The following is a 15877-nucleotide window of genomic DNA, read 5'->3' on the forward strand; positions in this document are numbered from 1 at the left end:
ATGCGTACACTGAAATTTGCTTCAAACTTGACGAGACGGAAAAACAAAAGGAATACTGGAAAGAGGCCAATGCTAAACTAGAATGGCCAAACAAACACCAAACAAAGAGGCAGAGAAGTCCAGATACTGCCAAATCTTCTATGCCAATTCATTATCAACATTTTAACAGTCGGAAACAATGTCAAAATTTTGATAAGAGGAAAATAATGTTTCATCTAAAATACAAATATACAGGCATGTCCTTTCCAACAAAAATTGGGACTTTGTATCCCCGGAGCGTAATTGATTGATGATAAAAGTTCATCTATTGCTACAAAAAAAAAATAATAATAATAATCTTCCTTTTCTTGGCACATATCTATCTCTGATGGAAGACATCAGCAATGACTGAAGAGCCATGTTTCCGCATCTCTAGCCAGCAAATGCTTCTTTGAACCGTTTATTCACAAGGGGAAACAATTTGAGCTTCTTCCATGCAAATATTCCAACTTCTTCTCTCTGCTACAATAATTGAAGTATCTCCCACCACTTTCAGCAGTCATCTAGTAATTTAAAAAGAAGCTACATCTCAGTAGTCATCTAGTTGCCTAACAGTGTGTATATAGACAATGTACAAACTCCAAAAACTTTGAAGAACTATCTCATTCACACTTTAAAAAGGTGAGGTACTCCTCCCTTGATTACATGTACGAAAGAGAGCAGTATACCAAACATACAGAAAATCTAGTACTTGAACCACGTAGAGACCAGGACAATTGTGACCTTAACCAATGAACATTTCATTTTTTTACCAGCAGCAATACCTTAGATGTCACATTACTCGTATCCTACACAATATTCACTATCACAATGCACATTTGTTTCAGATGAAAAGGCTCACGCCAAAGACCTTTCAGTTACTCACGAGTCTCTATAAAAATAGAAAACTACTAGTTATTGACTTCATAAGGTTACTCATTAGTGTGTATCATCACAGAAAGAAAGGTGATGTTATAGAAAAAAAAGGGTTCAAGGCAGCAGGTTAAATTAGAAAACAATAAAGCTGGTGAACAGTTGAGTTCCCCTGTCGATCAAATCACCGAGTACCTAGAAGCATATGTATTTGCAAAAAACCAGAAAGAAAGCATTCAAGAATTGTTTTTAGTTCATATAGTGGCTTACTGAATTTCACATAATGAGCAAACAATTACATCAAGTTTCAAGGGCCGTCCAGTTGATCATCCATCTCTTCAAGAATAACATATTTTGCAGCAGCACTTTCTGTTGGTGAACCTCTCATTTCACCTTCAGGTCTATCACCCTTCTGCAGCTTCAGGTATCTGAGTCACATAGGTCCAGAAAAGCAAGTCAATTATATGAAACTATTATGGTAAGAACAGCCTGCTGGGAAAATAAGATAATTAGGTTCTAAGTCATATAACTCGAGTACTTACTTGTACCAGTTGAATAAACTGACACCGACCATTATTGTAACAAGACCAACTCCTTTTAAAAAGGTGAAGTCATCGTGGAAGTAAAACACTGCAACCTGAATATACATCAAATACATTAGTTACAACAAACAGAAACTATTAGCAATGCATATCCTCAAACTGTTGCGGGCCTCAACATTATAGGAGTAGCGTATTGGGGCATAATTATCCAAATAATAGTTTCAAAATTAGTGCATTCTCAATGAGGATGCTTCTTAAATGGGGACAGATACTCCTAAATCTGATCTCAACTGTCTACAAAAGCTAATAATACAACAACCTCAGAAAGGACACTTCTGCATATGAAGGCAGGGAACCAATAAATAGACCTCAGGTGGACTGTGTAAACAGAAAACTTCAGGTACCATAATCCTTGATCATTTCTAAATGTGACGTAAGAGAACGAATGAGTAGGAGTGAGAGGAGTGTGTAATCAGCAAACTTCAGTTACCATAAACCCCAATCATATTTTAGCAAACTCAAATGATATCAAGCAAATAAACCTTAACAGAACAATAAGCAAAAATTGAATAATTGGTCTTTTTCAGGGTCAGATTGGAGGAGAGATGGGGTATGGTGGTCTACTGTCAGAAGACTAGCATTTTCTGAGTGATACTTGTGAAAATAATTGAATGACCAAGCAAGGAATTTTTCCAAACAAAAGTCCATGCATAAGAAATAGCAAAGAACTAAACAAAGATATGCACAGATGTCCCTGGTCATGAACTTATCATTATACTATTGCTACTAATTGCAGATAACAAATACTTTTAAAATAATCCAGAAAAATGAGGGAGAAAGGAAAAGTGAATAAGCTTTTCTCTTAAGATCAATCCAGGCAAGGTTGAAAAGAAATCAAGGGTGTTTCACCTAAGACCTTAAAATTATTCGTTCAAATAGATATATCACTCCACCATTCTGGTATGCTATTAGAGCAAATGTAACAGAATCAAATATCCTCACTGCGAGCAAGCATTACACAGCAAACAGAGAATGACATGCAATCTACGTCTAAGGAATGGCTCATACCAATATGGTGACAGCTTCTTTGACAACTCCAGCTATTGTTACTGTTACTGCACTTGTTACTGATACAAGAATATATTCTGTTAATACCTGCAGAAGAACAAATAAGCTGAGTTTCAAACTGAAAAATGAAATTCACAGTGAAATTTCTTAACTACCGCATCTTTAATGTTCTTGCTTCTTTAACTATCTTCAAATACTTCTAAAGTAAACCAACCATTTCCCATTACCAGAGTTGAAGAGATTGATCTTGTAAAGAGGCATTTTTCTGTTTTGAAAGGAGCGGAAACCATTTTTATCCTTTCTGGGGAAATAAGTAGAGGTTACATACCATAAAGAAAGCAAGAGTTCCACCAAAAAACATCAGCAAGCAACTTTTGACTATGTGCCATGAGCTATCAAAGTAGTCGCTACTTTTTATCTCATGCCATGGATCCAATATTAGAGACAGAAAAGCTGTAGCAATTGCCATTATTGGAGTCACATAGCTCATTAAGGTAAGTGGATTTTTCAGACCTGGAGACAACCAAAAACAGCATGTCATTATATTCTTTCTTGCTACAATTAAACAGCAACTAACATATCCTGGTCCTTAACAAAAAAATGAACAAAAGTTAAAAATAATGCCAAGCAACAGCAAGTACATAATTTGTTTTCCAAAGCAACGGATAGTGCTTACCATAGACTTCTTTCTTCATTCGGATTCAGAATCAACCATTGGTATGAAAGATGCAAGATCCAAAAATCACATATTACATAACAGGAAAAAAAATTAAAAAAAATAAAAGAACAGTAATGCAGATTAAAATAACTAGAAGTCCTCAAAAGATGTGATGAAATAGTGCAATACCATAAACCAATAAATGTCCAACCTGAAGAAGAATTTGAGTCATAGTCCATCTAAACCCAGACATTACAGCAGCAAGCATAACAAAGATGAAACCCCAAAATTCAAACTCGGTCTCCTTTGCAACTGCATTATGCAGCACTACAAGTCAGCACAAATATGCATAATGGAAGCGCCCCTAGGGTATAATCACCGCATTTCTAGTAATTTTGGGAAAAGTCAAGGAAGTTTAAATCATTCAAAACACCTGAACCTCGATCCGAAAGGAGAAAGAAAGAATATGGACACAATCAGGTCATAGTCATTCAGCTCATTAAATTAATTCATGCCTAAAACCCATGAATTAACGAAAAAATACAAACATGAAGTTAAAACCATGTTTTATGTTCAGTGAAGTATCACATGATGAACAAAACCACATATATATAGAATTTATACATCAGATCAGTTATATTGATGAAGCATCAATGAAAAAATGCTTTTAGTATAAGTGGTAATAAATGCTTATGTAGTAGAGGGCAACAGCATAAAAAGTAAAGCACACAAGCGTGTTTCAAAAGATTAATCATGAAAAGCGTAATCTTTCAAAAAGCGTTCTTAGTGAGTTATTTCAGTTCCATGTTTTCGTTCCTTTGAATCAAAATGAAACAGAGCACTAAGTTCAACAATTATTTGTTATTTGTAATAAACAAGTAGTTAGTTTATCGGAATCAAAGGAAATAAGAATGGAATTTTCTTTGGTGGCATAAGTTCGAATTGTAGAACGAATCATAAGTTGTGGATAATTCTTTTTTAAGAATTATCGATAAATCGATAACAAGCACTAAGATTGAGAACTTGATCCATTTGCCCAGAGACACAAGTTAATGAAAACAGAGAGAGATGAACTAAAGAAGTCACCAAACAATTTGCATTTCTACAGCGCATCAACACAACGTTTATCCATATAACATACACCCTTTATTGCATCCAATCTTTGCATAAGACAAGATCCCCTATGCTCTTAAAAGTATGATAGTCTCCTTTTTCTTTCTTTTCATTCACAAGATATCAGCAGGATGAAAATTCAACTACGTGATATATTTGTCATGTACACAGTTCAAAATCTTTAGTGACACCATCATTTCATCAAATGTGCATGCAATATTGAAAAATTAAACCCATCATGTAATGTTGGAAGAAGTTTTTATAAAGTGTTTTAATTAAATATTTCAGTAAACTTACACTAAAATGAAGTTTATGAGCTTGTGAACAAAATTGTCAAAATATCTCTAATTTCAGTAAGCATCACAAAACTCCAATAGAATCTCAATTGAAGGCATCAGAAGAATACAGTCCCAGCGCAATACTGCAAGCATGTTGAGGAACAGTTGATCTGAAGAAACAGTAGGCTTCACTTGACATAACATAACAAACAAATGTGACTTTGCCCAAACACACTATTGTGACAACATTAACTAACATAAAGGACAAAGTAAATACCTGTCAACAATATCCCAACAGAGATTATTAACATTATGCCAAACAGCTTAAGACTTGGAGATTCCAACCTACAAAATAAAGCATTTCAAGGTTAACAGGGAATTTCCAGGGTATTGTAGAACAATAACATCCTTAGTGCCAAACGATCAATGATAAGCATAGATTTCACTTTCCTGCTTTCTTTCTAAAACCAACCATCTTGCTCAAATGGCCATCAACAAAGAGCAATCATGGTCCAGAAAAATTGTATTCTTCAATATTACCTCCAAAAATTAAAGAAATACTAGTGATGCAATACTGCGAGGTTTTCTTTAATATTAATAAAAAAAAGGACCAACACAGCTGAATCTAGACGAATAATATTCTAAGGATAGTGCAAAACTGATCATTATATTAAACCGAAATCAAGCCCATCAAGCTGGATATAGAGGAGTAATTGTTGAACCAAGTATTGAGATTAAAGAACAAAATTAGTACCTGAATGCAAAGGCAAATATAAGCAGGAATATCGGTGATGCTGATTTACACTGCAGTAACCAATAACATAGAATTACTTTCAGATAAAATATGTCTGGCGGCATCAACGTCAGTAAAGATAACTAAGAATAGCATTTAGTCTACTGAGCTTAATTTGAGGAAAGTCCAACAAATAGAACTAGGTCATCCAATCCTCCTTCCCCAGACCCCTGCCTCAAATATAGTTCAGTAGCAATCAGAAAAGTGATAAAATATTTATATACACATGCAATCAAACAAAAGGAAATAGTGAACAGCTACACGATGTAAAATGACATAACAGCATGGAGAAAAATGAAGTCCAGATGGCACCCATGCTGTAATACTGTAGCAGGGACCAATTTTCTTATAATTTAAAATCATCAAGCAATGTTCGGTCCAATAAGTTCAGATAATAAAGGCTAGATTGCACGTTAATGCACCAACAATTAGAAAGGTTACTTCCATGTATCAAAACGATGACGTCCAAGGCAAGAATGGAGCCAGCTTTACAATTGCAGCGATCTTGTCATATGCATATGGGAAATCTTTTATCATAGATACATAAAGAGAAAGAATGACTAACCATAGTGGCAAAGGTAACAGAGATGAAAACAAGGGATGCGTTGCTCAGGTTAACATCCATGGCAGTGCTAAGAGCTGTTGGTACAACTGTGAAAGGTAAATGCCATCTGTAGCATTAGTTGTCAGAAAAGTTAATAAAATAAGTAGCAGAAAACTAAACTACAGGATAATGGAATCAAAAGTTCATTCATGCATAAGTAAACTCAACAGTGGAACAAGATGGTCCAATAACAGGAACAAAGAGAACGAGAAAAACTAATATCAGAATGACCCAGATCTTTACGGCTTCAGTATTATAATGAAATGGACTTTATGCAATAATGAGGAAGAGGACATCCAGTAAAGACCATGGTCAAATATATAACCTCTCTTAATGCATCCAGTAAAGACCATGGTCACAGATAATACTCCATAATGCATCCACTGTATGCTTGATTAGATAGAAGGTAGTCAGATATAACCTCTATTAATGCATTTCAAACACGTATAATAGTCAGATGCAGAATCACATTCTTATGAGATTGAAATAGTCCCCATCGAAGGAAATATAATTCATGATTGTAACCATACAGATTTGAAAATGATTTTCAGGTACAAATATAAATTGGGAAGATACAAGTGATGAAGTTTACGAGTACCTCTCACAAAGTAATCTCTCCAAGACATGATTACAGTGGGCTGAAATCTATGAGACCAGAACCATGTTATGGCTTTGGATAAAACAGCTTGCATTGCAAAGTGGACAGTATTCATCATTAAGGGAGCAGGAAACTTCCCCATATCATCACCTAGAAGAGTCTTATTATACCTGCAACAACACCAAATAACATAAGCTCCAATGATTCATGAAAATAGCAGTAACTGAGGAGTACATGAACGAAAGTAAGGCACTTACAATGTCAAGAATGTACTGAAAGTGTACCAGACAAGTATGAAAAACAAGGTCTTTAGCACATCAGCAACAGAAACAACTGCTCTTGACGTCTTTTGTGACGCTTCATGATTACTTGGGTGGCTGTCCTCCGTGTCAGAGTAAATCTGATCATTCCCCGAACCAGATTCAATATCGAAAGGCAGATAATTCTCGTTTCCATTCCCTATACTGTGTCTACTGGCATCTCTTATATGAACGCCCTCCATAATTTGCTTGAACTTACCAAAAGCTTGTCTGTCTTTTTCTAGAAACCCATTCTTGGATCCACTTTGCTGAACTAAGGGCAACTCAAACTTGAAATCATCCACGTTGGCATCCTCATTTTCAAGTTGATGTGAATGGAATACTCCATTCTCGTCACACCAGCCTGAGAAAGACAACTCCCTTCGAAAACCAACTTCCTTATCTCCCTTTGAAACTTCGCTGCCTCCACTCTGTTCAGCTTTTTCTGTGTTCAAATCGCTCTCTACCATCTCCTTTCTTGTATAGGATCAGAGCCATCTAAACTGACACAACCCGAATGGCCTAGACATCCAGGCCCGCATTTATAATTTTTACGTCAAGCAAACCTCTAATCTTGTCAGCTCAAAATCAATTGCAATGCACCATAATCTTATCCCTACCGGATTAAAATTTGAAACTTTACTCTAGAACACCTAATCTGAAACACCAAATACCCAAAATAAATAAGTAAATGAAGTCAAAAAGCCAAAGTACATACCGGTGCATAGATCACTGAGCCATTACAAGAATTCATACAAGTCACAATTTTTCATATTCAATTAACGTCATGAGATATTTAAAAGTCCAGACGTATAATTTCTCACTAAAACAATCAACTAAACACTGCACAATGATGACCATATGCATTGCTCTACATAAGAAGTAAACGTAAATCCCAGAAAGATTAACTACAACATAGGACAACTGAACTGGAAAAAAGGCCAAACCCTGCTGAAGAGGCTCCATTCATAGCAGGTTTTAGGAGGGAAGATACTTTTTATTTCTAATCAGAATCTCATCTTTCTCAAGAATTCTAAGCATGAAATTTCTTTCCACGGCAGGGTCGGGACAGTGCCAAACATAAACAAATACAAGTCTGATCAAAATCAGCTAAAAGAGAACACAGAGGCAAGAAGTATCGCACATTCTGACAATACCAAGCAAGAATGAGATTGCATACCGAACAGCTTATTAACTCAACCACAATCCAATTGGAAAACTAACAAGAGATTCAAAACTCACCTGGGATTCTTGAAAAAACAACAGGGCTTAGATTGATAAAAATCGTAACTTTATCTGACTTTTATGTGTAAATATCTGATCTGATCTGATTTTGTGTTAGCTTTCTCTAAGGTTTGGTGGCTAATTAAGAGAGCTGAGTTTGGTATGGTTTGTGGGGGCTTAGTGAGGGCGTTTGTTGAGATGGGTTTGCATTTGCAAATCTGAATCTGAAAATGTAAATATTGTTTGTTTTGATTATAATCTAAGGAAAAAGTACCATAGGCCTCTTTTACTTTGGCCAACAAGTCAGGAAGGAAGAATAGAAATAAAGTGGGAAAAACCAGTAGATTTTATTTTGATTCTTTTTTACAATTTCAGCAATGCTGTAAAAGTAGCCATGTTGGTAAAATTCCTATGCAGTCAAATTTGTCTCGGTTCTGCACTATTAGATAGATTTTCTTCCAACCTGTATTGGATTCTTTTTTTTTTTTTTTGTGTGAATTAAATCTCTTTTTGGTTGTGTATACGGAAAGATAATACAATTACTCGAGATGAAAGATGATGAGGTATCTAATTAAATCTCTTTTTGGTTTTAGGAAATAGTGATGATGATATCTAATTTCCTACCTCCTCTCTATTTTTTAAATTTCATCCTTGCTTTGCTAGAAAGAGTTAAAAAAAACTACAATATGTAAGAAAATATATTATATCCATCGAAGGAAAAAATCATGCCATAGTTTTGCTTTTTTTTTTTTTTGCTTAATCTGATCCTATAAGCAAATGTATATTATCTAAAAATTTGTATTTATGAAAATCTATTTTATAATTTTCCACATTTTACCCGTTTGCTTATTAGGAACATCGATCTTCTATGTTGGCATGTTAAATCAATCCTAAAAAGTTTATTATTTAGCAATAGTATTTTAGTCAAGTCAAATTTATACAAATTTTATTGGAGTTAAATTATGATAACTCTGTTTGGATCCCTGTTTTTGGAGTGTTTTTCAAAAATTAGTTTTTCAAATACAATAAAAATTTTTAAAAAGTACTCTAAAAGGTAATCTAAAAATTAGTTTAAATTTTTTTAAAATTTTAAAAAATATCTCAAAATATATTCTAGAAACTTTTCTACTCTTAAATGTCCCAAAATATTTCTAAAAATATTTCAAAATATATTCTAAAAACTCTGCTACAGTAAAGTTTTTCAAAAACACCCCCAAAAACAGCTAATCCAATATAGTTTTTTTGTTTAGAAACTGATGAAAATTTGATAGGTTTGTTCATATTATGTTATTAATATTATATCTGTTGATTTATTACTCTTCACTCACGCATTGATTTTATGAAATTTATCTCCCATAGCTTTTTGGTAAAATTTTTTGAGTTCTACATTCTATATTAATTCTACTTTTGTGAAATGTAGATTATGAGTAATCAATTTCCTAATTCCACCTTTTCTCTTCATAAAACCACATGCAACATTTTAATGAGATCCACAACTTCTAATGCCTCTGTTAACTCCAGCCAGTCGTCCAAGAAGGAACTGTATGATGGAAAATTCGAACTGGATTTAGTAAATCTCTCGCTCTAGTACAAAATATAAGGAAAATGATTCTTGGAATGTGACTTGACAATCCATCATCGTCAAAAAAGAAAAGAAAAAGGGAAACAAGCGAATTTGGTTATTTGCATGTCCTCAATGTTTGGAAACTTGCCTGATATTTTAGCATTTTCTCACTTTAGAATTAAAATTTTCGCAATTTTGAACAATTGTCATAAAAAAACCCCATAATTCTAATTGGATGCATTTTTTTTTTGATCTTTCAATGTTTGCGTGTAAGAGATAATAGGATTCAGGGATGGAATAGTGATCGGCTAATTAACCTCTTAGCAGTTGATCATTACAAAGCGATAGCGGTCAAGATCGGCCAAATGATGCATTCTAGGAAAATTGTGTGATTCTGATTCATTGGATAATGCATCTTTCTCTTTCTACGGCAGAAATTTATTTATTGCATACAATGCTTAGTCACAAAAGAAAAAATATTTTTTTTTTTTTGACAATATTTTCCCTTGTCTTTCTAGTTATGATCCACATCCCCGTTTGGCAAGTGAATTTTTTAGATGTTTGTCTAAAATTTTACTGTAACTTACTGTAAAAATTGTAGAAAAAATTTTTAAAGTGTAAATTTTTAGATATTTTGAAGTGTATAGTTAAAAATTTTGAAATTTTTTTTTGAAGTTATTGTAACTAAAGTTGTTAAAATACTTATAGTAAACAAACTTGGCCAAAAACTTGTTTGCCAAACAAGGCATTTGGTCCTTTTTTTCTTCTTGTTTCTGAGTCGGAAGTTTTGGCAGGCAACTTTTGTCCTGTTACGTTAAAAGAAACTAGCTTCAAGCCAATCATTCTTGAGCCTATAAAAGAGCTAGATGTTTGGTGGATTCCATTGTTATCACCATTTTGGCCTATCATCAATCTAAAGATGTTGGTGAAACCCACCAATTTTGATGGTTTCCCCAACACACCTTTGTCATCTACTTTCCTTAGCAGTATATCAAGGACCACAAAACTTCTTCTCTGACCATCATCATATCTCAGGTGGCAAACATGAAATCTGGTATTTTTCTAAAAATGGCAGGCTTTGCTATAGTCATTGACCAACCTGAATAGTACATAGTACAGTATTGAAGTAGCAACCCCAATGTGCAGTTAATGGTACCAGACCATCAAAGACACTGCATTGCTATAGCTCAATTCTTCATCAATGGCTTCCTAGGATTGCCTTGTCTGTGTTGTTAGGGGATGAACTGATGGGCGGCCAATATATTTGAGAACAGATAGTTTATGATACAGGTTTTCAGTTCATCAAATGCACTATGAGGGAAAACAGTCCTAGAAGGACAACAACACTAACTTCACAGGCCAGACCATTTTCAGTAACCAAACAACATAGAACAAACATCCTTGGAAATCCCGTTCTGTTCCTTTTGTTTTGGACTCTATAGGCCCTTCATTCAGCTAACAACGTACAGAGAGTCATGTCCATGAAGGTTTGCAGCGTATACCACATTGTCATGTTAAAGAATGTTCAAGGCACCTTATAAATCCATCAGAAGAACAGGTAAGTGGAAGTGTTCAATATAGTCAGAAGAATAACATGTTATAGGATCCATAATTGGCTGATGCATTAACGCTTGAGAATCACATACTGGTCCTCCAATGGGACAACCTGTGGCAGCAAAGAACCAGAAGCAGTACCAACCCTGGCCGGCCCAACTACCCCTTGATATGATACTGTCAAATAATTAACTGTAAAGAGCTAAGCATGAAACAACCAACATAACAGGATAACTCAACCATACTGGTATAAACAAGAAGATAAGGATATTTTAAGTGTTCATGCTCAGGGTTTTCCTCGTCAAGGGCATGATTGTTTTCATTAAACATGAAAATTGGTGAAGCTCATAGATGTCCACTTTCAACTTTTTCTTCGTTTCACTTGCTTCACCATCTCATCTAAAGTTGACTTTAGTTCAATAAACCTATTCAAAAAACCACATAAATAGGAAGTCGCATACTCCAAGGCCAATGTGTTACTCTCAATCGAAAGATAAGAGGATATCAAGTTCTTATTTTGTCTACCACCCATGAACTTGGCCAGTTTGCTTTGCTTACCAGCTAAATGAGCAACGTAAACCTGAGGGCCTTGACTTATGGTAAAGCTCTGTCAAATTTCATACTGGTCAGGCATTGATTTATTCTATAGTCCACCCAATAAAACAACAATGTATCTTTGTCAAATTAATTAATCATTCCCCACCTTTACCGTAATCCTACTCAATCAACCACAGAAGTTTATTCATCTATGATAGTTTTTATCCATGTTTGGCGGCAGGCTCATCCAGCATTCTTTTCCACTCATGGAAACTCCCAATTCATTTGAATCTGCATGGACTCCAAATTCATTTAAGTCTGCAGCAACTGACTATAGTGTGCCTCTACAACACTGCAATAGGAAACAATCTTAGCTATGAAATCTATCTATTCACCTAGCCAAAATAGGTTCATCCTGAGTTCTACAATACCTATCATCTAAAGTGAGTAACTTAGAACCAAAACATTGTCCCAGATGAGGATACCAGGCCCTATAATGAATTAGAAAGGATGTCAAACATTATGGCAAAGGAAATGTAAAGACAAATTTAAAAAATCATTAAAAAATTATATCAGTGGCTCTGATAGCAATAAGGAAACCTTCCCCCTTCCCCCCAAAGAGAGGGGGGGGGGGGGGAGAAAGATAGAAAGAAAGAGAGAGAAAGAATCCATGTAGCAGATGCGTGATTGAGCAAATACAGGTGCAAAGTTAAATATGTGGTTCTTGTAGCAACTGAGTTTCTCATAATATATTCCAAGTTGCAAACACCAGAAAACATCACATGCAACTTCCCACTGTACGTCTGATAGGAGAAAATGAGTTTTTATCTTAAACTCCCACTAACAATTAAACGAATTCACTGTAAGAAAGTGGCAAGGTGGAAGCATAAAAACTAGCTCAAAATTTATTCATTCTAAGAGATTACAGACAATACGCAGCCCCTTCATTAGGAGTGGAAGACCGTGAAAAACATCAAAAGAAAGCAGGAAGATAAGCAAAAGTACATCAAGGAGAAATTTAAGAAGCAAAACACTTGCCCTCATATCATACAGGACCAAAACTCTGAATGCAAGTATACACAAGAAAATGAAAGACCAAAACCACGTGTACCTAATATGTACCACTACCACATCCTGAAAAGGGGAATGCTATTTATCAAGTCTGATCCCAATGCCCGTTACCTCATTGTCAGTTTGTTAGAAACCCAGCCAGAGAACTGCGTTATCTTGGAGCAAATTGGTGCGCTTCATGTTTTTTCAGCTGGAGTGAGGTGGCCCATCTGTTCTGTTAAGTTTTCTACATTATTCTTGTTCCACCAAGTTCTGTGATGATCTGCCAACCTACTATCACTTGTTCTGGCAGCAATCTCTCTTCTCTCAGACTGAACCTCCTGTGTGTCAGAGGAACCGGGAGTCTCAGTTAAAAATTGTTGCCAAAATACATCATTAGTCCCAGCTGGTGCAGATGCAGACACACTGCCCACTTGGTCCTTCGATGTTTCAATTTCCATGATGGTAGCAGGGCTTGTATTCACGTCAATTCCCGATGATTTAGATCTTGAATCCATGTCAAGACAAGGAGATGAGGTTGCCGGACTATCAACATGATTAGAAGACACAGCCAACTCAGGAGATGAATGAAATTCGCCAGATGGTGATGATCGAAGAGAATTAGATGAGCATGGCTGGACATTCACATCAGAGTCTCCAGATGATGCAAGTGGTCCAGTTATAGTAAGAGGTGGAGGGTGCGGGAGACAAGCGAAGCCATACATTTCTTCAGCCGAGGAACTACACATTCCATATAGGAATGTCTCCCAAAAATTTACAGATGCATCCAGCTTCTCAATTAGCTCTGTGTTTAGCACTGGAAGACATAAATTTGGGTTCTCTGGTTGGAAACTTACAACTGGACTCTGACCAATATTAGCTTCATCATATAAGTAATTTGATATCAACAATCGTCTCCTTTTATTATGATTTTCTGACTGTTGCATAAGACCAGAAGCAAATCCAGGTTTTTGAAGGAGTTGAGCCAGACATGCCATCAATTGCCTCTGCCTATTATCTATATTTCTCAAGCGTTCTGCCAATGAATTAACTTCAGTTTCAAATTCTCTACTCTCCTGTTTATGCCTCTCTAGCTCTGACTGGAGCAAATTCTTCTCCCCATTCAGCCTCTCAATCTCCTCCTGAAATGACTGTCGTTCTGCGTTACCTAGGGGCACTGCAGAATTCCCTTGCACAGAATGGCTGTGTATTGGCTTGCGACGATAGATGTTCCTTAGAAGATGCCTCTGCCCTCTTATAAAATCCTCATTTAAAAACTCCCACTGATCAGGATCACTCTTCCTAAAACCCTAAAAAATGCCAATAAATAGAGATCAATGTCAAACAAATAGAAAAGCAATAGGCATACTAGCAAGCAAAGCAACAAAAGAGAATGAATGGATCCAAAATTAAACAAACTGGAAGGCATCACAATTGGAACTGAAGTTCGCGATAAAAAGCTTACATATGTATTGAGTTGTCTGATAAAACTGGAAAAGTTGTTGTGCTTGAAATACTTCGGCAGCAAATCTCGAGCAAACTCTGGTGGATTCCACACAATGAAGCTCATACCACTGTGACTCCAAGAAACAATTGAATTTGTCATGGGGTCTTCAACCATCTCATACGTCTTAGTTAAAAAAGGTGCTGGTGCAGTTGATCCACCATTAGATCCATCCATCATTGCGAACAACTTCAATCCAGTTCAGCTCAAGTTTAACTCTATCTATCTATCTATCTAAGCTAAGTCGATCTTATACTTCTGCTGTTCAAAAAACTTCTACAGACTCAGCCATCAAAGTTAAAGAACGTAATCCAGTGAAATTGATCAAGCAATTGAGTTCCTCATAAACCCATGTCAAAAGTTGATTTCTTTTTCCCAAAGAAGACAGAACAAAACAAATGAATCCCAATTCCACCAAAATTCTATCTACTCAAGGCCTGCCCTTTAACGACACAAAAAGCAAATGAAAATCAATGCAGACGAACTAAATCAACTAAGAACCACTCTTCCTACCAAAACCCAGTAATCCAATTATTCCCAATTCAGCGAATTCTCAGGTTAAAAAAGACCCCAAAATCTGAAACCAAGAAGCTGACCAAAATCACAATGAATTCACCCAACCACAAAAAGGTTCAACTCAGACAGCAAAAATGATAAAACCCAATAAAAAATTCTCAATCCCAAGCCAAAATTGAGCACCAAAATCAAGCTGAAAATCAAAACTTGCAGCAACAGATACGGACTTTGGAAGGAAGAAAAAGAAACAAAGGAAACCAAAATTGACCAAATAAAACTTGGGAAAGGGGAAGCGTATATTTAGGAGAAAAAAGAGACCGAGCGGAATAGTCAAAGTTCACCTCGACATATCGAGAATATATAGAGTGGAGGAGGTGGTGGAGAAGCTGTGGACTTGACTTTGAAAATTTTGTTATCTTCCGGGATGATTGTGTTGAAAAGAAAACTGCTGGCTACAGGAACTTTTGAATTTTCAAAGATGGTTTTTTTACTTAATGTAATGTATATATTTTTTTTTTTTGGGTTTTTTGTGATTGGAGAAATGCAGTGATGAATCAAGACACGGTCGTGGAATTGTCCTGGAGGACTAGACTGCCCCAAGCACCAGCAGAGAAGGGAAAAGGAGACGTTTTTGTCTTTGCTGTTTCCAACCGGAGATGCTAATTAGAGTTGCTATTTAGACTTTGTGGCTGGCGATGCCATTTGGCTTTCTATTTTTCTTTATTAATTTCTACTATTCCTCAATCTCTGCACCTCAAAATTCCAGCATTTCTGGAAACAGAACAATACAAGTAGCCTGTATTTGGGGCTATTTTTATCAAGGGCAAATCTGCTGGCACTGTCTATTTGCCATATATATGGGGATTTGGAGGCATATCTAGACCCAATCTTTCAATGCATTTTGTAGTCAAACTGTGTTACTCCATCATTTATTTGATAATCTTTTTGGAATATGATCATCAGTTGAAGATCAAGCACAAAAAAACAAACATTAGATCGCCTTCCAAACTTTCTTGGAAGTAATCTATCTTGGATTTTAGTCATCTTAAAGGATCCGCCTATTAAGAAATGAGTCCGGTATTTC

At 35.7% G+C, this 15877-nt stretch overlaps 2 protein-coding genes across 4 annotated transcripts; both read right to left on the bottom strand.

Annotated features, from left to right (window-relative positions):
* Window positions 1-124: 124 nt before the first annotated feature.
* Window positions 125-8293, bottom strand: LOC113772197 (probable sugar phosphate/phosphate translocator At1g06470). 3 transcript variants are annotated; one of them, XM_027316783.1, is made up of 13 exons: window positions 8087-8293; window positions 6803-7502; window positions 6546-6715; window positions 5909-5994; window positions 5305-5354; window positions 4828-4895; window positions 3371-3471; window positions 3178-3190; window positions 2830-3014; window positions 2502-2588; window positions 1434-1528; window positions 1191-1319; window positions 125-542 (listed from the first exon to the last, which is right to left on the bottom strand). In XM_027316783.1, exons 2-12 carry the CDS (start codon window positions 7312-7314, stop codon window positions 1199-1201), a joined length of 1488 nt encoding a protein of 495 aa, XP_027172584.1. In that variant the 5' UTR covers window positions 7315-7502; window positions 8087-8293; the 3' UTR covers window positions 125-542; window positions 1191-1198. The 3 variants fall into 3 exon arrangements, with proteins under 3 accessions (XP_027172584.1, XP_027172583.1, XP_027172585.1); XM_027316782.1 differs by having other exon boundaries at window positions 1162-1319; XM_027316784.1 differs by lacking the exons at window positions 2830-3014; window positions 3178-3190 and having other exon boundaries at window positions 1162-1319.
* A 4309-nt stretch (window positions 8294-12602) lies between these two features.
* LOC113772431 (heat stress transcription factor A-4b-like) lies at window positions 12603-15390 on the bottom strand. Its single transcript, XM_027317024.1, has 2 exons — window positions 14239-15390; window positions 12603-14083 (listed from the first exon to the last, which is right to left on the bottom strand). The coding sequence occupies exons 1-2, from the start codon at window positions 14455-14457 to the stop codon at window positions 12971-12973; spliced, it is 1332 nt and encodes a 443-aa protein (XP_027172825.1). The 5' UTR covers window positions 14458-15390; the 3' UTR covers window positions 12603-12970.
* Between the last annotated feature and the right edge of the window lie 487 nt (window positions 15391-15877).

This window comes from Coffea eugenioides, chromosome 5 (assembly GCF_003713205.1).
Source record: "Coffea eugenioides isolate CCC68of chromosome 5, Ceug_1.0, whole genome shotgun sequence".
NCBI classification, from domain to species: domain Eukaryota; kingdom Viridiplantae; phylum Streptophyta; class Magnoliopsida; order Gentianales; family Rubiaceae; genus Coffea; species Coffea eugenioides.